At 40.6% G+C, this 22,957-nt stretch overlaps 1 protein-coding gene across 1 annotated transcript in view; it reads right to left on the reverse strand.

Annotated features, from left to right (window-relative positions):
- The window catches only part of TDP1 (tyrosyl-DNA phosphodiesterase 1), a 115,060-nt gene that overhangs the window by 27,208 nt on the left and 64,895 nt on the right, over positions 1-22,957 (reverse strand). Inside the window, exon 14 of the mRNA XM_074998760.1 lies at positions 7,755-7,857. Within this exon, the coding sequence (XP_074854861.1) occupies positions 7,755-7,857 (103 nt within the window). The remainder of the gene's footprint in view (positions 1-7,754; positions 7,858-22,957) is intronic.

Below are 22,957 nucleotides of genomic sequence, written 5' to 3' on the forward strand. Positions count from 1 at the left end.
GAAAAATTTCCTTTTATTAGTTTTGAACCTACTACCCATCAATTTCATTTGGTGTCCCCTAGTTCTTGTATTATGGGAAAAGGTAAATAATTTTTCTATATTCACTTTCTCCACACCATTCATGATTTTATATACCTCTATCATATCGCCCCTCAATCGCCTCTTTTCCAAACTGAAAAGTCCCAGTCTCTCTAGCCTCTCCCCATATGGGACCCATTCCAAGCCCCTAATCATCTTAGTCGCCCTTTTCTGAACCTTTTCTAATGCCAATATATCTTTTTTGAGGTGAGGAGACCACATCTGCACGCAGTACTCAAGATGTGGGCGTACCATAGTTTTATATAGGGGAAGTATGATATCTTTTGTCTTATTATCAATCCCTTTTTTAATAATTCCTAACATCCTATTTGCCTTACTAACTGCCGCTGCACACTGCATGGGTGTCTTCAGAGAACTATCCACTACAACTCCAAGATCCCTTTCCTGATCTGTCGTAGCTAAATTTGACCCCATCATGTAGTATGTGTAATTTGGGTTACTTTTTCCAACATGCATTACCTTACACTTACCCACATTAAATTTCATTTGCCATTTTGCTGCCTAATCACTCAGTTTGCTGAGATCTTTTTGTAGTTCTTCACAATCTGTTTTGGTTTTGACTGTCCTGAACAACTTGGTGTCATCTGCAAACTTGGCCACCTCACTGCTTACCTCATTTTCTAGATCATTGATGAACAAGTTGAACAGGATCAGTCCCAGGACTGACCCCTGGGGAACACCACTAGTTACCCTCCTCCATTGTGAAAATTTACCATTTATTCCCACCCTTTGTTTTCTGTCTTTTAACCAATTCCCGATCCATGAAAGGATCTTTCCTCCTATCCCATGACCACCTAATTTACATAAAAGCCTTTGGTGTGGGACCGTGTCAAAGGCTTTCTGGAAATCTAGGTATATTATGTCCACTGGGTGCCCCTTGTCCGCATGTTTATTAACCCCTTCAAAGAATTCTAATAGATTAGTTAGACACGACTTCCCTCTGCAGAAACCATGCTGACTTTTGCCCAACAATTCGTGCTCTTCTACGTGCCTTGCAATTTTATTCTTTACTAGTGTTTCTACTAATTTGCCTGGTACTGATGTTAAACTTATCGGTCTATAATTGCCAGGGTCTCCTCTAGAGCCTTTTTTAAATATTGGCGTTATATTGGCCGTCTTCCAGTCATTTGGTACCAAAGTGGATTTAAAGGATAGGTTACAAACCACTGTTAATAACTCCGCAATTTCATATTTGAGTTCTTTCAGAATCCTTGGGTGAATACCGTCTGGATTGGACTGGCTGTCTCTGCTGGCTGTTCTGACCCCTCTGTATGATGCTGTGCCCTGTTGGCTAATAAACCCGCTGTTCTCCTGCTGAGTGACAGTCACTCCTGCCTGTGGCCGGGCTGCAGTGCTTGGGGACTCCAAACCCCATCACAGGCTTCTTGAGCATTTCCCCGATACATGAACTGGTTATTTCACAACCAGGGACTGTTTTTTTCCAGCAGTGGACTCAGTATCAGGACCGTATGGGTACATTTAACTTAACAGATAAGTACATAATTTGTAAATAATGCATTCTCTCTCACGTCACTTTAAAGAACAAAAAGTACATAGAGTTCAGAAAGCTGATGAGTCATTTAGGAATAAACAAAACTTGAATTAAATAAGATCTGTGCAAGTTCAACCTACAGATTTTTTCCAATTGCTATAGATTTTATCATTTAACAATTTCTAGCATTTCGGACAGCTAAAAGGAAACAAAGATAGGTAACATTAAAATAATTTAAAATGAGGAACTTTTATAGAGTGCTTCTGTAATATTGCAGCATGTATTAGATGCATGCGCCTCTTGATTGCTATAGTTACTTGAGCTTTGGCCTGGTCTTTTCAGAATGCTCATGGTGGATTAGAGATCTGGCTGCAACTACACTGACACAAAAATATATAGCAAATCTCGGTAAACACATTCATACTTGAGCGTGAGACTGCATACCCATATATTCACTCTGCCAGCACACACACACACACACACACACACACACACACACACACGCACCCACCCACCCGGCCCTACCCAGTAGGGTGGAAGAGGGAGCTCTCTGAATTTACTCATAGGACATCTTTTTATATTACATCCAGTTTAACCAGGCTTTTCAATGTACACTCAAACTAAAATATTTTCTCAAAAGTATGATGTATTCCAAGTGGCTATTCTTCATATCTACCCAATATTTCTGTTAGCTCTTGGTAAACAGACTTAAAATGCTTGAATGACAATCTGACAAGAACTAATCCAATACATGCTACACTTGTCAAACAAAATAAGAAGGCCAAACACACACTGACTCAAAACTTGAGACGTGATATCACCTGCCATGTTTCCTACAAAGATGATGATTATAGGCTGAACTATTTTAACTTCCCTTTATCACCTTGATCTATGGGCTTGTCTACAAGGGAAAATAGCCTAGATTAACTGTTCTTCACTAGCAGTCACGTAGCGCTTCAAAATTTGATCTGAAGAAATGGGTCTGTCCCACAAAAGCTCAACACCTAATAAATTATTTTGTTAGTCTTTAAAGTGCTACATGACTGCTGGTTTGTTTTGTTAGAATGCAAAATAATACTGCTCCCTCTCTGTTACTATTCTTCACTAGCTCTCCATGTCAACATTGGTACTTCACACTGAGCTCCTTTAAGTGGTTTAGTTAAACAAACTTGGAAGGCACATCCTATGTAGGCAAGCCACTACCTACAGTTTGTGCCATCACCCACAAAGGTAATTCAGGTGGAATCTCTCTGGTCTAGGACTCCCTGATCTGACGTCTGTGGTATGGCAGGACCAGAGAGCCGCAGGGGCTGGCTGGGAGTCCAGCAGTGCAGGGGGCAGCAGCTTGGAGCTCTAGGCTAGCCAGGAGCAGCAGAACAGCCAGGCCCATGACTGGGGGGCTGGCAGCCTGGAGTCTGGCTATGGGCTGAAAGTGAAGCTGGACTCACAGCCAGGAAGCTAGAGGCCTGAAGCTAGTGCCATAGGCTGGGGAACCGATGGTTTAGAGAAGAGCTGGAGCACAGCAGGGCAGGGAACCTGGCCAGGGCCTGCACTGGAGCCCCATGGTCATGAGGTGAGCTCAGTTGTGGGGCTGGAGACACCCAAGGAGAGCCTGGAGGCCAGCAGCAGACAGGCCAGAATGACCATCCCCAGTCCAGCAAACTCCTTCATTCAGGACTGGTCAAGTCCCGAGGGTGCTAGACCAGGGAGGTCCAAGCTGTGTATCACTGTCTTCCATCTTCAAGAGAAGGTCAACAGTAAAGTCATTAGCACACTATGTGGAGGAGTTTCATACTCTTCTCCCTTTTTGGGTTACAGAAAACTCTGCTAGGGGTAGGGTTGTGTTTTGTTCTGGGAGCAGGTGTGGGGGAGGATGTTGCTAATGACAGACATGACATTGTAAAGGTCATGGTGGTAATGGTGAGAAAGCACTGCCAAATAGTAAAGGTTTTGGGTATTTCCTAAAGGAGATCAAACCTAGGATTCATCTAATCTCTTGAAGCTTGTTTAACAACCAGACACAATCAGTTACCCCAGAGGAGGTTACTGTATTGTTGGTTTACAAACAGAGATGCTGACCTGATCTATTAACAACATTAGGATTCGGACCGGGCCTCATGCTGGCTGAAGAAATGGAACAGGAGCCAGTGGAGAGACTGGAGCACAAATGTGACGTGCTCATAACCACTTTAACAGCAGAGGAGGCAGGCAGCTGCATCCTGACCTTGTTGAAGCCTTTACTTAAAGCTGTTGGGTGCTGAGCATTTTTCAAAATCTTTTGTTCAGGAGCTCAAATTGAAGTTCCTGAACATCTAAGGACTGGACATCTTAAAACCTGGACTTCCATTTTTCTCACTGTGACTACAGATCTAGAACCTCTAGAATTTCCTGCTATGCTATCACATTTCAACTTCACCATTGGTAGCAAAGGTGGGAAGCCTTAGCACACAGGGCTCCATGCAGCTGCTAGCATTTTTAATTGTGTCTAACCTCCCAGTGTAGGACTACACAAAACTCAGTTCTCAAATATGGCTGCTGCTACAGCCTTCCCTACACCAGAGCTCCTGCTACTGTTAGCATCAGTGAAGGAAATGCCTCATGTCCAGCCTCCAATGATTCCCTGTATTCTGCTCCTTCCTCCACGAGTTCTCCATTTACAAAATAAAACAAAACTAAAATCATTTCTACATGGTAAGATTGGTTTGCAATTTTAAAGACGACTTCAAAGCATAAACAAACCCCTTGAGTCTCTGCAAATTCCTTAGGGTTCCTAGTCTCATGTGTTCTGGGATTTGTAAAAACAGACTCATATATCCTCACCCTCCTGCCTGTGAATAAATTGTTTCCATCCTTCTGCAATAAATTAAAGCTGCTGGTAGAAGAGGAACAGACTTACTTTACAACTAATTAAAGCTGTTTCCCTGTATTTGAAGCAGATAATACCAAGCACTAGTTTGCGGTATGTTCACACCTGCAGGGCTTTCTTTGCAGCCATAAGGGCTGCAGCCTTTTCAGAAAAGGTATTGCTTGGATTATGCAGAGTCTGATGAAACTCTTGGGGCTGCCTTTTCTCAAGCAACAGGCAGCAGCACCAACTTTTGCTGAAGGGATGGAAGAGACATCAGCCTTTCAGATTCCTCCTGTGGAAGATGGATGATTTCTGGTTGGTTTAGTATGATCTTAAATCTGGCTTTTTTGTTTGTACATGTTTTCTCTGTAATGCTTTTCACTCTACGATTAAATGAACTTACTAGGAAAAGCTGTGCGATCACTGCTAAAAAACCATTGTTAGGCTACGTTTACACAGCAGCACTATTCCTGAATAAGCTATTCCGGAAAAGGTATTCTGAAAAAGCTTATTCCGAAATAGTGCAGCTGCACACAAAATGCATTTCAAACTAGCACTCAGCTATTTCAAAATAGAATGTAAACACACACTACAGCCTGCTTTGAAATAGAGCCATTGGATGCACTACAGCTTATTCAAAATAGGCTTGATTTCCTGTCTACACAGCACCTATTTCAAAATACTTATTTTGAAGTATTTAAGTATTTTGAAATAGGTGCTATTCCTCATACAATGAGGTTGCCAATTTCAAAAAAAGGCGTCCGCTATATTGAAATTATTTCGAAATAGTGGTTGTGCTGTTTAGATGCTCACAGTTATTTAGAAATAGCAGCTGCTATTTCAAAATAATTCTGCTGCGTAGACATAGGCTTACTGTCCTCTCCATCAGTTACGAAGGGGAAGAGTCTGCCTCACACCATCAGCTCTGGTTCCTATCTTCCCATTGGTTCCCAGTTCCCACAGCCAATTTGACTGTGGCCAGAACCTCCCACTTCCTGGCTGTGAGCTGGCATGGCCACCTCCTTTGCAACTGGGAAGACAGTAAAGAACTAGAACTGGTCAATGCCAGAGCCTCTTCCTTGTTGGCATGATGAAAAGATAATGGGCCAGGCCAAACCTGAGGGGTGCAGAAACCTAGCATGTGTCCCGCTGTTTCCTGTCTCTTCCTCCATTTTACTCCACCCATAGACACAAGCTACACCTGATGAGGAACCTGTACACCCAGATTCTTCATGGTCACAGACTCCAGCTCCATTCTGCATCACCAAATACGCGTCAATTCCCAAAGATCTTGGCATACAGAAGCACATGACTTCATGAATTACCCATGTGCAACAAAAAGGCTTATAAGCTAATTATTATTATTATTGAGTGGCCCTGGGGAAAACAAGTTTATTTCTACTTGTTTAGTCATAACACTCTGAAGTAAGCATAGTCTCTTTGACTGAAGGGACTTTTACCTTGGCTTCCCACATGAGTTTTTTGAATTATGTTTTTAAGACTGATGAATGCACATATGTAGAAGGAAAAACACCACACAACAGGAACTGACTGCCTAAATATGCTGGCCTTTGTGGCATCTGTAGCAGCTGAAGAGAATTGTGTTAATAATGCAGAAAGATATGTCCTTTAAATGCCTCAGCACTGTCTCCAGCTTGACTTTGCTTGGCAGCAGCTGTAGACAACAGAAGCCAGTTTGCCACAACACTGTCTGCTCCTGGGGACAAGCTGCTGACAAAATCATCAAATAAATCTTGGCCTAGTGAGGTGACAGTTTCTGCCTGAATCACTTCATGACTATCATCAATAATTACTAAATGAGTTTATTTTTTCTATTTCTTAGAGAGTTTATTGAATCCCAAATGACCACCCTGTCTAGTCAGTTAAGAGGTTCTCTTATTTCACAACCCAGCATTGTCACTAAATGTTGTGTTATACATCTGAACAGCATTTGAGGTTATTATGAGTCTTAGATCATTTGTGGGAACCTCTGAGAGCAACATGTTTTTGCTTCTCTATGATTTTAGTGATTAAAAAAGTCAGAGAAATGCTGCTATTACTGTTGAACGTTACCCAGTATTTGCTTTCAATTCTTTACTAAGTGTCAAGAGTGTGATGTGGCACTTCTCCCATGATAAAAAGCCACAGCAGGAAACCATCATTTCTATTCTAGCAGTTAGAGGCTGGAATTAAAAATTATTACACAAATATGTTCATGAAATTTCATTCTTTAAAAGTGCTCCATAGGTTAGTTATATAGTGCCAAATGAAATGATGAAGTTATGAGCTCTGTAGATGTAATCTTGGAGGGATGAAGAGGAGAAATTTTGTTCTGATGAAAGGCGCACTTGATTTTTAACTTATGGATTGTTTTTTCTAGCAGTCAGAAAATCACCATCATGAATAGGGATGCATTAGGCAGGAAGCAATCTGAATTGTTTCTTGTCGTAGATCAACTGTTGCTGTTGGTCTTATTTTGCTCGCAATAGATCCATGTTGCACTTTCTAGCCTTTGAGGATTTGTTTTGTTTTCTACAGAGGAATTATTTTTAGTGTGCTCATCTACAAAAATAAAGTAGAACACAAAGCAGTATCTGAAGGTCTCACACAGCTTTACAAATCTAGGTGAATATTTTTCCTGTTTTGTGTGACGAAACTGAAGCTGACACATGTTAAAGCCAAAATTTTCAAATGCATGTTCTCTAAATTTGGGTACCCAACCAGTTATAGCTAAGTCTGGACTGACAGAGCTGAAAAGCACATGCAATTTCCACTGACTACAACTGGAAGTTGTGCATGCTGAGTATCTCTGAAAAGCCAGATCATAAGCGTTCAGATAACTAAAACATGAGTGGATGTACTTGAACTTTTTTTGCCTGCTTGCACTACAACAAGCTAGGTAGAAATGTTAAGAAACAAACCCAAGCTTCCTGATTCTCAGTAATCTGCTCTGCTGTTAACCTGCTCATCAACCTTTTGTTCTGTAAGCTAATATCTGCTGAGAATTTCCAGTAGCAATGCTTCAATTTTCCAATATTGCGTTTGATAACTAGATCAGAAATTACTGATACCATAGTAACAAAGAAGTTTGAACATCTGCTCTTAAAAGTAGTGACTCTGGGAAAAGGCAAAGTAGAACTGTCCAATGGTCATCATCAGTGGATTTCAGGAAAGCAAATGATCAGAGGAGATTAGATGTTTTATTTGCAGCTCCAAACAAATTATATGCAGTTAGAATAATTGTGGCTTTTTCTAAGACACCAGTTTGCAGAGTGTCACAGTATCTAGGCTTTTGTTGCTGAATTGTGAACTTACAAATGCTGAAGGCAGGAAAAGGACTCCAAGCTCATACGAACGAATCATCAGTTGGGTGCCATTTTTCTCCAGAGCTCCCCAGGCAGCTTTGGAAAGATTGGCACTATAAAGAGAGACAGCAGTTCAGTGAGGCATAATCTTCACAACAGCAAAACACTCAAATACTACAGCTGCAACAACAATGCTCTTGAATTAAAAGTAAAACCTTTCCCCAAACAGGAATTCATTTCACAAAGAGAGTAATTAGGGCATTGCTCCTCATTATTATTCCATCAGTGCTGTAGGGAAATGTGCAGGTACCACACTAAAGGGCAGTCATGCAGCACATATACAGTAAGTACTATGTATTATGCAATTCAATATGAATTGACATTCCCAGATTCACAACGTGCAAGTAACCAACTTCAGCCTTCCCATTATTACCTGGGACCCTGAATAAAGAATTGTTACTAATCAACCAATTTTGGCATTTTCCCTTATGTATCATCTGTAGAGATGAAAGGATCATTCCCAACTGAAATTACTTCACATTCCTTGAGACATTTATTACCAAATACATACAGCAAATTAGTAAAACATAAGGCTTTTTCCCTAACTGACATTTTCTCCTTTGATAAACTCCATAAAGATTCATTACTTTATCAAACAAATAATTAATGAACGCAAATGTTACATTATACTTTCAACTCTTAGGCTATGTCTAGATTGCACGGTTCTGATGGTAGAAGTTTGTGTAGGAAGATGCCTTGCGACAAAACGTCTGTTGACAGAGCGCGTCCACACAGCAAGGCGCATCAAAAGAGCAATCTGCTCTGTCAACAGAGAGCGGCCAGACAGCTTGGCCACTCTCTCGACAAAGCTGTCACCTCAACCACATCAGCCAGGGTTGCAGGTCACCAGTTCCTTCTGGGAGCTGGTGCCAGAGCCCTGACAAGATGGGGACTTAAAGAGACCCCTTCAGACAGCCATTCCCTGACCCTGCTGTGGGCTCACCTACCCCTGTGAGGGACAGCAGGGCTCTTGCTGTGCCCACTGCGCTTGCCCTGTCTTTGGGACTACACAGGCAGTCCTTGAGGGTCATGCTGCCAGAGCTTGAGATGGGCCCACACGGACATGCTGCAACTGAGCTTTCTGGCAGCTGCCCTCCTGTTCCTCAGTGAGGGTAGCCACGAGACCACCCTCAGGGCTGGTGCATACCTGCACCCACCAGGTGCACATGTGGCTCTGAAGGTACCATGCCAATTCAGACTGGTGGGACTTGTTGGGCATGGAGAAGTGGTATGACCAGCAGTGACACCAAAAGTTCCACATGCAGAAGGCCACCTTTTTGGAGCCCTACACCTGGCTCGTTGCTGCCCTCCAGAGACATGACATCCAGCTGCATCCCTGTGGAGAAGCAGGTGGCAATTGCTCTCTAGAAGCTTGTCACCCCGACAGCTACCAGTTGGTGGCCAACCAGTTTGATGTGAGGAAGTCAACCATCGGCGTCCTCCTCATGGAGGTAACACACCCTTCGACTGCAGTCCCTGTGCAGTGAGGGAGGGTGTCCTGCTAAAGGGCAACTCTTGAGCAGCCTTAATGTCCCTGCTCCTGTATCAGCCAGCGAGTAGTTCTCAAATTTAATCTGAATCAAGAAAATATGTGAAGTTCCATTACCCAAATCTGTTCTGATAAAAGAAAACAAAAACACGTTTCTGATTTAAATCTGAACTGAAACACATAGTATACACCTTCTAGCTGGGACAGGGGAAGAGAGGAGGTAAGAGATTGATCCTGCATTAGTGACTTCAGTTGGCTGGATCAGGACCTACTCTGGAATGAAGACATATTGGGTCAAACCAATGATGCCTCTACCCATGGTGTCCAATACACTAGCCACTAGGCACATGTGACTATTTGTCTGGTTGAGTGTGGCTGGTTGGCTTGAACAATAAATATATTTTCAGAATAATGTGGCTAGTTTGCTATAGTGGTGCTTCAGAATTGATTGGACACTGTAGATCAAAACCCAGTATCCTGTCCCTGTAAGTGGCAGTCTCAGAGCATCACGAGGAGCGTACAGAAAAGTGCAGCCGAAGAAACCTCACTCAGCTAAGAAGGAATTTAAAAATACCATTATACAAAAACTGAAAACAAGTGCTTCTCTAATATTCTGACTGCTGAAGATCTGAACATAAATATTATGTATAAGATACGGTAACAAACAATCTATTTTCTTCTATTAATCTTCTGCCTGTGGGAAAATAAAGGCTGTTTTTTTGCAGGCATGAGAAAAAAAACTTGATGGCTCAGGAAATGAGTAAATTATCTTTCATCTTGGAGTATTTGTTACATGGATATCACTCTTGTTGCTTATGCATGTGAAAGTGGATTCTTTTGGTCAGCAAGGTCCATACCTCTACAAGTCCTCACATCATGCAAGCATAAATAAGGGCTGGCACAGTCCTACTGTCCTTCAGCTCCTTATTACCACTCATGGCAGTAAGACTGAACCACAGCACTCTCCATTTGCTTTCCTCGCAATCAATAAAAAAAAACACCAAACCACTGTGCTGCTAATAGTCAGTCTTCTTTCTTCATTAATTTTATTTTCATCTATTAACATAAAATAATCCCCTTTTCAATAGTTACTAGACTAGAGGACTCCATCTCATACAGATATTTGAGCTATCATGGCGGAAAGAAAATTCAGGTTAAATCTTATCCCTCATATAAAGTTTCTATACCACTAAGTAATGGGCATTCTAGCTGCTTTTTTGATTAGACAAGGTGCATATACCAGAATGCTGCTCCATCTGCCACTCATTTTCTAAAGGCACCAAGACAACCTCTTAATTACTTGTTGGAGACAGAGGGAAGGAGCTAATAAAGACACAGTCCCCTACCCAATCCTTCTTACTGAGCATCCTTAAGAGCTGTGGATTCTTCACCAAGCTCCAGAGAAATATTGGACCCCTGTCATGAGCTTCATTCTCTGTCACAACACCTTCTGAAACATGCCGGAGATACCATCACTCCAGAGTACAGGACACCCTCCTCCAATGCCTATGAAACACAGATACAAAAATCACCACAGGCTGCACCCTTCCCAAATTCAATGGGCAGTCAACACACTGACAAAGAATCCTCTGGCCTCTTGGTACCAACTGTTAAGAACAGCAACTTTACTTCCATATTTTAACTTATCTCACCATAGTACTGATACTTGAAAGTACTACTTATACTTGTATTGTATATATTTACTTTCACTATTGCACTAGGAATGACTGTCTACATCAAACGGACAAAGAAATTGTTTCTTGAAAGGACAAAAAACTAACATCAAATTACTCATTTCCCCTTGTGATCCGACCTATGGCAGAAGTAAATGATAATGAGAGTAAGAATATAGCGTTATAATTGAATTTGTTACATGGCCACACTGGGTCAGACCAAAGGTCTGTCTAGCTTCGTACTCTGTCTTCGACAGAGGCTGACGTCCCAGGGGAATCACCAAAGCAATCCCTCTCCTGACATCCATTTCCAACCTCTGACAAATATAGGCTATGGACACCTTTCCTACCTTTCCTGGATAACATCCACTGATAGCTCTAACGTCCATGTTCTGTCCAAATTTTCTTTCCTAGTCTTTTTGACAATGTATTTTGTACAAAACAGTACCCCCCCCTCACAGATTTCTGCACTGAATAGTAAGAAGCCTCATTTAATTGATATCCAAGATTATTTCCACTTGCAAAAAAGTTTTGCCATGGTCATCATGTTTTCTTAAACGTTCATTTCTAAATTACTTCTTAAATGGATGATTAACCTATATGGTTGGAAGCTGGAGTGAGGCTATTGTGCTTTAAAAAGCAAGATGCTGATGTCAGGGAACTGAGCCAGAGCTGCATAGCACAGAAGCCCCCAGGTTTATCAAAAAGGCAGGGACAAACCATTATTGTTCTGGGAGAATGCTCAAAGCATCATTGTATCTTTGACAGAATTATGTTACATTAAAACACATCAGCTGGGACAGAACAATTTCTCTCATGAAAAGATTATGGACATGTTAGTTACATTGTGGAAACCAAAAAACCCACCAGTTCTCATGTCCTACTCCCTTGCACTTCTATCACTGGGATTGAATAAGGTACAAGAAAACCACCACATTTCATCTAGAATGACTAATTAAGTTAACATTTATACAGTGCTTCTACAATGTCACAAGGCTACAGTCCCTATCCTGAAAACACTTTAGCAATGTACAGTTTGCTCCTGTGTAGCCCTGCTGATGCTAATGGCTCTTCTCATGTTGTCAAGTTACACGTTTGAGAGTTTGCAGTACTGGGTTTTATATGAGGGAATGCTGTATATAATCATATTTACCCTCTGTAAAGAGCTTTGAGATCTACAGATAAATGTGACACATAAAAGCTACGGATGGTATTAAGTACAAAAATAAACTCAGCATTGGGGTGAAGATAATGCATAGAAAATGAGCCCAAAAGGTAAATGTTTGTAAATAATAGAAATTGAAAAAGAATAGAAATGTTTCCAGAATAGAAATCGATTTGCAACCTTAACTGCCGCAACCAGTACCTACTACAATAAAAACATCCAAATGGTTTTGCTGGAGAATATTTTCAGCCTGAAACTACCCCTAGACTTTGAAACCAAGAGAAGGAGAGAGTCAACTGAGAGGGAAGTTAAGGTTTAAAGAAGACCAATATGGGAAAGTGAAGAGCCAACAAAAAACAAATGGAGACACCTGGAAGAAAGGAACAATTAAAAAAAACAAGAGTAATATTTCACAAAACTCCTTAATTTAGGCTGTTGACTATTTTCCCTCCACACCCATCACTCCTTCAGGTTCCTCTTACCAATGCTACATCCACTTCATGTGCTTCTATATCAGAATAGGCGGCAACCAACGCTTTGCAAGGAAATGAATGGGGGGGGGGGTGAGCTAAATATGACGACAGAACACTGAGGAAATCAATTATATCACCTCCATGTCAGCTCTGTTGGCCACCCGCCTAGGGAACAGACATATGAAAACTGATTCACAACCCAAGAATCCCAAGCTCAGCTTTCAATTTTTAGAGTAATTCTGAAGTAAACAAAGATACACAGAATATGGGGCTAGGGAGCAGAATTTGTTCACATAGCCCATGTCTCACTACGAAGAGGCTGCATTTGATTACTCAGTGGCTACAAGCAGCCAACCCTTTTAGTAGCATCAGTGTTCAAAACTCAACAGTTTAATGTTTGATATGCTCTGTGAGCCTTATCCCTCAGCTCCTCTGTTGGCCAATGACAGCAGAGGAATTTAGTACGTGATTTCTACCAAGGCTTCTCCCCACTCCACCACCAACTAATTTTGACCTGAGTTTAAAAATTCATTTTAACTGAAAACAAAGAAAACAAACAAGGATTTCAAAAATCATAATCAACGAAGGGTCCTGTGGCACCTTATAGACTAACAGAAAAGTTTTGAGCATGAGCTTTCGTGAGCACAGACTCACTTCATCAGATGCTCTGCAGCATGCTGAAAACTTTTCTGTTAGTCTATAAGGTGCCACAGGACCCTTTGTTGCTGTTACAGATTCAGACTAACACGGCTACCCCTCCGATACTAAAAATCATAAGGATGACACACAATTTAAATTACAGTAAGAAAAAAGTGAACTTGTCTCTAGTAAAATCTTTTTAATTACTGGCAGCATTTAAAATCCACACTCAGTTTGACTGTGCTAGCTTATGCTAGTTGAGTGTGACTAGAGCTGAAAATGCTGGTGTTTTACAGGGATCTCTTACTAAAGAGAGGGTATCATCAGGAACAAGCACAACGTACAATAGCAGCAACTCCACAGCAACAGCTAATTTTAGCTTGTACTATTACTGACACATGCTGCCCATTATTTCATATGGAAATTCCATTTGAGTTTAAAAATGGCACACTATTTTGAATTTCATTCCAGAACTAAGTCAATGCCCTTATGCAGCAATGATTTTCAGCACCACTCTTTGAAATACACCAAGTTTTCATTAGAAAACATCAATGGAGATGTGCATACCAGCTAATATTTTCCAGATTTTACTGAGTACCATTTTTTTTTTTTAACAAACTTTTAAAATCTTCTCTTTGAGCATACTATTTACATCACACCAAGCTGAACAATTACTAATAGTCTCGTCCTCACTACATCCCCCCCCCCCCCCCGCCCCAATGTATACACAAAAGATCAGAAATGCATGTGTGTGGGGACTTCAGGCCCAAGATGTTCTACTCTGGGCAATGAAATCATGGAGTGACAATATGGATGTAACTAGCTATTAGCAGCTCAGCATGTATACAGCCCAATGCTCTGCAGAGATATACTCTTCAAATGAAACAAATACAGATTTCATCTACTCAACACACTAATATTCCCAAAGACTTTAATCATGGTACAGAACAAACATCACGATTTCTTATTTATGTTAACTTAATGCACTCCTTTCAACTCACTGACTTCTTTTATTCATAGAACTACTTTCTACCTTATCATAATTGATCCAGTCTGTAGGATGACTACCTTCTATCCAGCAAAATTTGCTACAAAATGTTTTTTTTAAAAGAAGCTATATCCAACAACTACACACCTTCCCTATAGAAAAATAATTATGGATAATACTGATGTTTATTTTTAAGCACTTTAAGAGACTTCAAAATTCAGAGCTGCTTAAAACCCACACTTTTGTGCATTTTTCAGTTTTCATCAAAATCTCCCTGCTGCAGGAAATTATGGGGGAGGACTGACAAGTTTTGTAATGACAGTAGATGCTGAGATTCAAAAAGTTAAGAAGATTTATCACCATTTAGACAAAAACTATCAATGTCACACTGAAATAGACACAGTGAATCAATAAATCAAGCAGGATTTTTCTTAGCATGTGTTTGGAAATTTTGATTATCAATGGGCTTATTTGTGCACACAGTGAAATCAACATTCACTGACATTTACTAATAAAATCTAATTATTCCAAGCCTGCCTACTGTTTCTCCTCCAAAGGAGGCAGCAAGTTAAATGAAAGTTTCAAGTAAAGCAGATATTTCTCAAATTAGAGTAATTTTTTCCACTTTTTCCAGTAGGCTGTTGCATAAGAGAATGGACAATGCTCACACTGCATTTCTGAGGTTGCAAGTTTGCTTACACAGATGGATTTAAAACAAACTCAAAGCAATAGATAAGGCAGGGATGGGGAACCTTTTTTCTATCATTGGCCACTGATCCACAGCGGGATAGGGAATCAAATAACAGGTCACCTACCCACCCAGGGTCTCAGAAGCTTGGGGCTTTCCCTGTCCTCCCACATGCAAGTTGATGTGTACGGCTCCAAGCCCAACAGGCTATGTGTGCACGTGTGAACACACCATAGGCCAGATGAAATTAAGCAACAGTCTGGATCTGATCCTCAGACTTTAAAGTTCCCCATTCCCGGGTAAAGGGAACACTTATGTTGTTAGCAAAAAAAATAAAATAAAAAAAAAATCCTTATACTATGTAGCATTGCCAAAGCCAGCCAGCCAGCCAGACAAAACAAAGTCAATGCCACAGAAAAATCATGAGACTGGCTTAGAAATCAGTTGACATTTTCATTAGTAGATTTTGGGTTGTTTTATTTTCTCAGTCTTAAGGTTACATTATAAAAAAAAAATCAACTCCATCCTTCCATATATGTACACCCACCCCTAAAGCTAATGCCATCAAATCCATAGTCTCCAGTGGCAAAGATGAGAAGGAAAACAAATTTTATACCCACCATGAAGTATCAAGGGTTGGCAACACTTCATTTTTTCTACCAAGACTGTATGTTTAAACGATAGAAATATTGGAATACTGACTCTTTTGGAACTAGCCAGTTTAAGAAAATTCAGACAATATCTCATTATATTTGTTTCCAAAATTGTCCTGAACTGCTCAGTCAGAACTTTATTAGAACAAACAAGTAACCAAGTCGATTTAAAATTGCTCAGAATTGGATTAACTCTTTTCTCATCAATGGCAACGAGCATTACCTCTGAAATCAACAGGACAGACTTAGGGCAATGCTGACTGCTGCAGAAAACGCTACCAACTGTCTCCAATGAACATGCACTAATAAACCAGAATTGAATTTGCACCCTACTGATTAGCTCACTGTCAAAAAGATTGAACTGAATGCTGCTTTATAGAAACAGATTTAGAAACACAGATGACATCTGGGAAACATACATACAATTGTATCCTATGCTAAGACCAGAAAATCCTTTGATCAGAAAAGCTGCTCTCTTATAGAGGTTCCACCTCCCTGGTCCGGCACCCTCGGGGCCTGAGCGATTCCAGACCAGGAGTTTTGCTGGGCCAGGGGGGCTCAATCCCGATCGCCTCTGGCCCTGCTTCCATGCTTCCCTCTCAGACACTGACCACTTCCTGGCCCCAGCCTGCCTCTCCTGCTATGACCCCACCACAGGGTACCACACCCCAGCCCTGGCTGGATGCTGCCATCCCTCCTGTCTCGCAGCCTCCAACTCTCAGGGCTCCATGGCTCTCTAGTTCAGCAATGTCTATTGTTGTGCCAGACCACAGATGTTGCTGGACCAGAGAATTATGGATTTTAGAGGTTCAGCCTGTACATACAAATTAATTTCTCTAGTTTTAGGATCAGTCTTTCAACAGGCTACATTCTCGTTGGAGCATCATGACCTGAAGTGAGAATGAGGAATTAAGACAGAAGAAACCCATCCATGAGTTGGTACTTGAGACTGTTTCTATGCCTTCTAGCCCCTTCAAAGTTTACTCTAACTTTTGCCTTTGATATACATCAAAAAGAGCAGAAATCTTTCCTCATTACATCTTTATACCATTCAATTGTTGTTAATAAATATGAGAAGTTAAAAGCTATAAGATTTTGGATAAAAATAGTGAAAGTAGGAGTCACTTTGATGCCAGCCCACTAAAGAACGCTTCTTTTTTGAAAAATAAGATCATTACCAATCAACTGCTGATTTTCACTGTGTTCACCTGAAAGCAAGAGCTCCTGCAAAGCTGCAGCTTGTTGGCAGTTTTGGAGCAGCAGGTGAAGATCTGAAATAAAAAGCACAGCAGCAAGGAAGAAATTCTAGGGCCTATGGGAAACATTGCACTTTATACATTTTTAAAGAAGGAAAACTGCAACTATGGAGACAACTGAATGTAAATGTCTAGGAGGCAAAACAAGAATTGGAGTTTGGACTTTAATTTGCTTGTGTGACTAAATCTTTAATTATAAAGCAGTGTAGGTTATGGTTAGAGTATGGCACATGGCGTCAGAATATTAGGTCTTCCACAGGCATGGCATGACCTCAGGTAAATCTTATTTTGTGCCTTAAACTATACCTTGGTAAAAATGAGACTACTATTACACAGATGTAAACATTAAAATTTGTGAAATGCTTTGAAGTCCTTGGATAAAAGCAGCACTATAGTCATCAAGTAGTACTAAGGTAACAGGGTTACTGCTCTTGTAATTGCAGTAGATACAGCCACTTGCACATATCTCAGGTCCCCAAATGACATAATATTATTTAAGCTCTTAGATCTAATTAAATTTCTGCAGAATTTATGATTTTTCATTTTCACAGTATTCATCCAGAGTGTACACACTTCAAATTCACAGTTATATTAACTCAAAGAATAGCGATGAGAGGTGTAAAACACCATCCATTCATCTTTGTAGAATCTTAAACACTGGCATTGGGCAACCATTTTCCAGGATCAGTGCATTCACAGAGACCACAAGGAATAGGGATCATGACAATCCTCCCTAAAACAGAAGCAACATGCAAATTTACCAACAAATCTTCTCTTTCTCCAGTTTATTATATGCACTTCACAGTTCTTTATATATAGTCAGTTTCACTTTTTTCCCAAATGGTACAATTCTATCTTGTTGAAAAATATCCTTTTAATATTATCAAGATTGCAGAAGAGCACTTATAAAAGTATAGCTATTTTTTCCAAATACAGCCTAGACATACTGTTTAAGGATGACATATCATAAACTGGGACTTGTTGAAATTACAAAAAAAGGTTGACATTGTTCCTTCAAATTGCACACTTAACTCTAACTCTTACAGATTTTAGGTAGGACTAACTTCACTGGTCAGCAGTTTATTACTACTACTACTACTTTAGCTGAATGACTAGCAATTTCATCCTCGGAGGGTATTGTGCCAAGCAGGAATAGGAAAGGCAGAAAACACTGTTCTAGCACTTGAAACCAAGAATTACACACAACTTTTAATCCACATTTTGACATTTATTTACAGGTCTAATATACACTTATTTGTAATTTATAATAAGGTAACTTGGTATCATTGCTGCAGGTTATGCAATAACCATAATGTATGAAATAAATGTCAGCTATTGCAGTCACCAGTTAGTATTTTGTGAAAGATTTAAAAAACAAACAAACCAACCAACCAAAAAAACAAACCACCAACCTATTGGTATGGTCTCCTATGAATACTTACTTATGCATTTACAATGGGTCCAATGCCTTAATCTCACACCAACACTTTCGTAAAAATAAAATTTTATATGGTATTTTGGTAAAATATTTGCAAGGAGCTGTACTGAAAGGCTATTCCCATTTTATTTGTTGTTTCACTTAAATCTATAAAACTTTTTCTCAGTACCAATTTCCACTCTGACGCACATAAGAAATCAGACTCTCCATAGATGGTTAGGCAGCAGGGCAGATCAGAAATTCTACTAATTTATCTATCCTTAACCAAACTATCGCATGGTGTTATCAGGTTTGACCATGCAAATGTCTGACCTTTTCGTTACTCTTATTTTCCTTCAGACACTTCCCTAATACTTGTCATCTGCACTTGCTGCAACGTGTATCAATTTAGACTGAGCTCTTCAGGGCAAGGACTGCATGTTCTCATGCTTTTGTACTGCACTCAGCACAGTGCAGCTTGGACTCTGAGTTCAGTCTTTCAGCGACAATATTCAATGCCCTTAATTAAATTTCTTCCTACCGCAAAGAAGTTCGGTTGCTATATGCTCCAAAGGCAGAGGATCTGTGTTTATACATTTTACAGGTTTTTATTTGAAAGAATTGAATTAAATTCTTTCAGATTAGTATGTCAAACCATACTGCACATTTTCCAATGATGCATTTATCTTCAGACAAACTGCATTAGAAATACTATAGCAACACTGCCTCTATTTATTGACAGGAGAGTAAGGAAAACAAATCTGATTACAGCCATTAGGCATCAGATATTTTTGCCTTCTCCTCAGCAGTTTGTCTTCCCAAAGAACACTCAATCAATTAAAGGACTACTATTTCAAAGAAGAAACTTCCAAAGCGTAGAGTATTAAACACAATGGCTGTGTCTACACTAGCCCAAAACTTCAAAATGGCCATGCAAATAGCCATTTCGAAGTTTACTAATGAAGTGCTGAAATACATATTCAGCACCTCATTAGAATGCCAGCAGCTGTGGCACTTTGAAATTGATGCGGCTTGCAGCCGCGCGGCTCGTCCAGATGGGGCTCCTTTTCAAAAAGACCCCGGCAACTTTGAAATCCCCTTATTCCTATCCGCTGATAGGGGATTTCGAAGTTCCTGGGTTCCTTTCAAAAAGGAGCCCCATCTGGACTAGCCGCACGGTGGCAAGTTGCGTCAATTTCGAAGTGCCACGGCTGCCGGCATTCTAATGAGGTGCATGACCATTTTGAAGTTTTGGGCTAGTGTAGACACAGCCAATTTGTTTACATCAGAAGGATCTGTTTGAGGTGCCTTATGGGAGCAAATGATTCAAGAAAGGGTGACCAGCAACATGGTTTCCATGTGTTATGATGCAGTTTTCTTTGTCCCACAATGTTCTCTGCACCTTGTAATGTTTTTTGCTTCTTTTCAAAAACCTTCCAAACCTGCGTGTCGACCATCTGTCTGAGAAGTACGGGTCCTGCACAGCCCTGAATTACTGTGGTAAGCACTGAGAGACCAGCCATTAGCCATCAGTATCTGCAGAACCATCAGAGGAGCCACAGGAAACATGATGATTCCTTGGAGGCCAGCTTGCTGCTGGACATAGAAACAGTTTATGGCTGTTCACATTGTGGAGCAGTTGCAAATGGTGGAGAGCTGGTTTTGGGCCCAAGAAACAAGCTCTGACTGGTGCAGTTGCATTGTTATGCAGGTATGAGATGACAAGCTGTAGCTGCAGAACTTTGGTTGTGCAAGGCCACATTTCTGGATGTGTGTGGAAAGCTTGTCCTAGACCTCACCACAGTGACATCAAAAAGAAGACTGCACTGATAGTGGAAAAGTGACCAGAAGCCCACAGGTAAGTCAAAAATGTGGAGATCTGGGAAATTGGGAGGGGAGGGAACATTGGCTGTAATAGCCAGAATACAGGAGAGAAGTCAGAACTGCAAGCAAAATCAAATCAGTATCTTAATTGTCTATACGCTACCGCATGAAGTATAAGGAATAAGTAGGAAGAACTTAAAATGCAAGTAAATAAACAACTATGACATAGTTGGAATCACAGAGACAATGGGGTAATTAGTATGGAAAGGTACAGTTTGCTCAGAAAGGATAAGCAGGGAAAAAAGGGAGGTGGTGTTGCCTTATATATTAAAAAATGTATGCTCTTGGACTGAGATTGAGATAGAAATAGGACAGATTTATTGAGAGTCTTTGGGTAAAGAAAAAAGTTAAATATATATATACACACACCCCAAGGTATGGGTTTACTATCAACTACTGAACTAGGAAGAAAAGATGGATGAGGTTGGAAGGGGTCCCACAGGGATCAGTTTGGGGACTTGTTCTGTTCAATATTTTCATCAGCAATTTAGATAATGGCACAGAGAATGCATTTATAAAGTTTGCAAATAATACCAAGGTGGGAAGTATCAAGGCCTGGCAAGTGCTTTGGAGGACAGGATTATAAATTCAGAATGATCTGGACAAACTGGAGAAATGGTCTGAGGTAAACAGGATGAAATTCAACATGGACAAATGCATGCTTCACTTAGGAAGGAACAAATCAATTTCACACACAAAAATGGGAAATGACTGACTGTATGGGAAGGAGTATGGCAGAAAGGGATTTAGGGGTCATAACTGACCATAAACAAAATAAGTCAATAGTTTGATACCGCTGCAAAAAAGCAAACATCATTCTGGGATGTATTAACAGAATTATTGTAAGAAAGACACAAGTAGTAATTCTTCCACTCCTCTCTGTACTGACTAGGCGTCAACCAGAGTACTCTGTCCAGTTCTGGGAATCACATTTCAGGAAAGACGTTGAAAAACTGAAGCAAGTCCAGAGAAGAGCAACAAAAATTATTAAAGATTTAGAAAACAAGACCTATGTGGGACAATTGAAAGAACTGGGTTTGTTTAGTCTGGAAATGAGAAGACTGAGATGTGACATAAGTGCATTCAAATACTTAGAAGGGTGCTACAAAAGGAGGGAGAAAAAATATTCTCCTTAACCTGTGATAGGTCAAGGAGCAATTGGCTGAGACTGCAACAAGGAAGGCTTAGGTTAGACATTAGGAAAAACATCCTGCCAGGGTGGAATAACTTGCTTAAGGATGTTCTGGAATGGCTATCACTGGAAATAAATTTTAGTGCCGGATAGACAAACACCAGTCAGAGAGGATCTTCTATATGGTGCCTGGTCCTGTTACGAGTGCAGGGGACAGGACTTGATGACCTCTTGAGGTTCCTTCCAGTTCCATGATTCTATAAAAGAGTGACAATTGATGTGTGGAAGCTTACAACACGAGATTACTACTGATGAGTTAGGAATCACTTTGGAGTTAGGAAATCCACTGTGATGTATGTGTAGGGCCATTAACTGCTGCATCCTGCTACAAAGAACTGAGACTCAGATCATGGTTTTGCCACAACGAGTTCTTGAATTATGGTGGGACTACGGATGCCATGCATACTAGTACTTTAGCATCAGACCACCTTGCCCACAGAATATATCAACAGAAAGTGCTACTTTTCCATGGTACTGTAAATGCTAGTTGATCACTGGTGACATTTTGTCATCCTCAACATGGAATGGTCAGGGAAGGTGCAAGATGCATGCATCTTTAAGAACACAAACCAATTCAGAAAACTGCAAGCAGAGTCTCTCTTTCTAAACTAGAGAAATACCACTGATGATGTTGAAATGCCAGTAGTGATCCTGGGAGACCCAGCCTATCCTTTATTCTGAGGGTTTACAAAGCCGCACACAGGCCACCAGAACATCAGCAAGGAGTGCTTCAACTACAGGGTCAGCAGGTGCAGGATGACAGTGCCAGTGATACATTCAACCATCTAATCACAAGGTTAGATTTCTGGAATTCTGGCCCCTGTCCTCACTATCATTATAGCTGCCTTTTACTTGCTTCAAACTATCCGTAAAGAAAAGGGGGTAAAGTTTCTGGTGGTGTGGAGGTGGAAAAGCTGTCCGTTGTTTTTGAGCAGACAAATACCAAAACTATAAGAACTGCTCAACAGGGAGCCATATGGCTCAGGCAGGCTTTGAAAGGTCATTTTAATATTGTGCCTTAATAGTCTGGCATATTTTGCACTCAGGTATGCTTTTGTAATGAGAGCTGTGTGTGTAGTACAATCACATTGCAAATGCACCTATTGCTAGTATCTATGAATAAGATCAGCCCCAGCTAGCATATGTTGTGAATAAAGCTGACTTAAGTTTCCATGAATAGACTTATTCAAACCTATTAATATTTATAACTGAAACTTTATAGATATAGGGGGGAAAAAACCCTATGAAGGGGAGAGAACAGTCATATTCATTTCACTAACACATACACGGTCCTGTGACAGACACGGGTGGTGTAAATACACAATTATGATTGCCTGTATTGCCCCCAGGGTGCACTAGTAGGGGTAACAGAGGCCTTGGATGCTACATGGAATTGCAGGGGCGTACGGAGACCATGGAATGCAGTTCTCTAGGGGCTGAGAGTGAAGTGCAAATAGGAAAACAAATTTCTATTGGGCTTTTAAATGGGGAGGGTCCTGTATGCATACATGGCTGCTGGGCAGTGAAGTACAAAATGGCAACCAAAGCAGGTCATGGTGAGGCATTTTGGGATATCTCTTGAAAGTCAATGTACATAATGCACTGTCTACTCTGACACTGCTTTGACCTAAGCATG

The sequence above is a fragment of the Carettochelys insculpta genome, chromosome 6, assembly GCF_033958435.1.
Source record: "Carettochelys insculpta isolate YL-2023 chromosome 6, ASM3395843v1, whole genome shotgun sequence".
Lineage (NCBI taxonomy): Eukaryota > Metazoa > Chordata > Testudines > Carettochelyidae > Carettochelys > Carettochelys insculpta.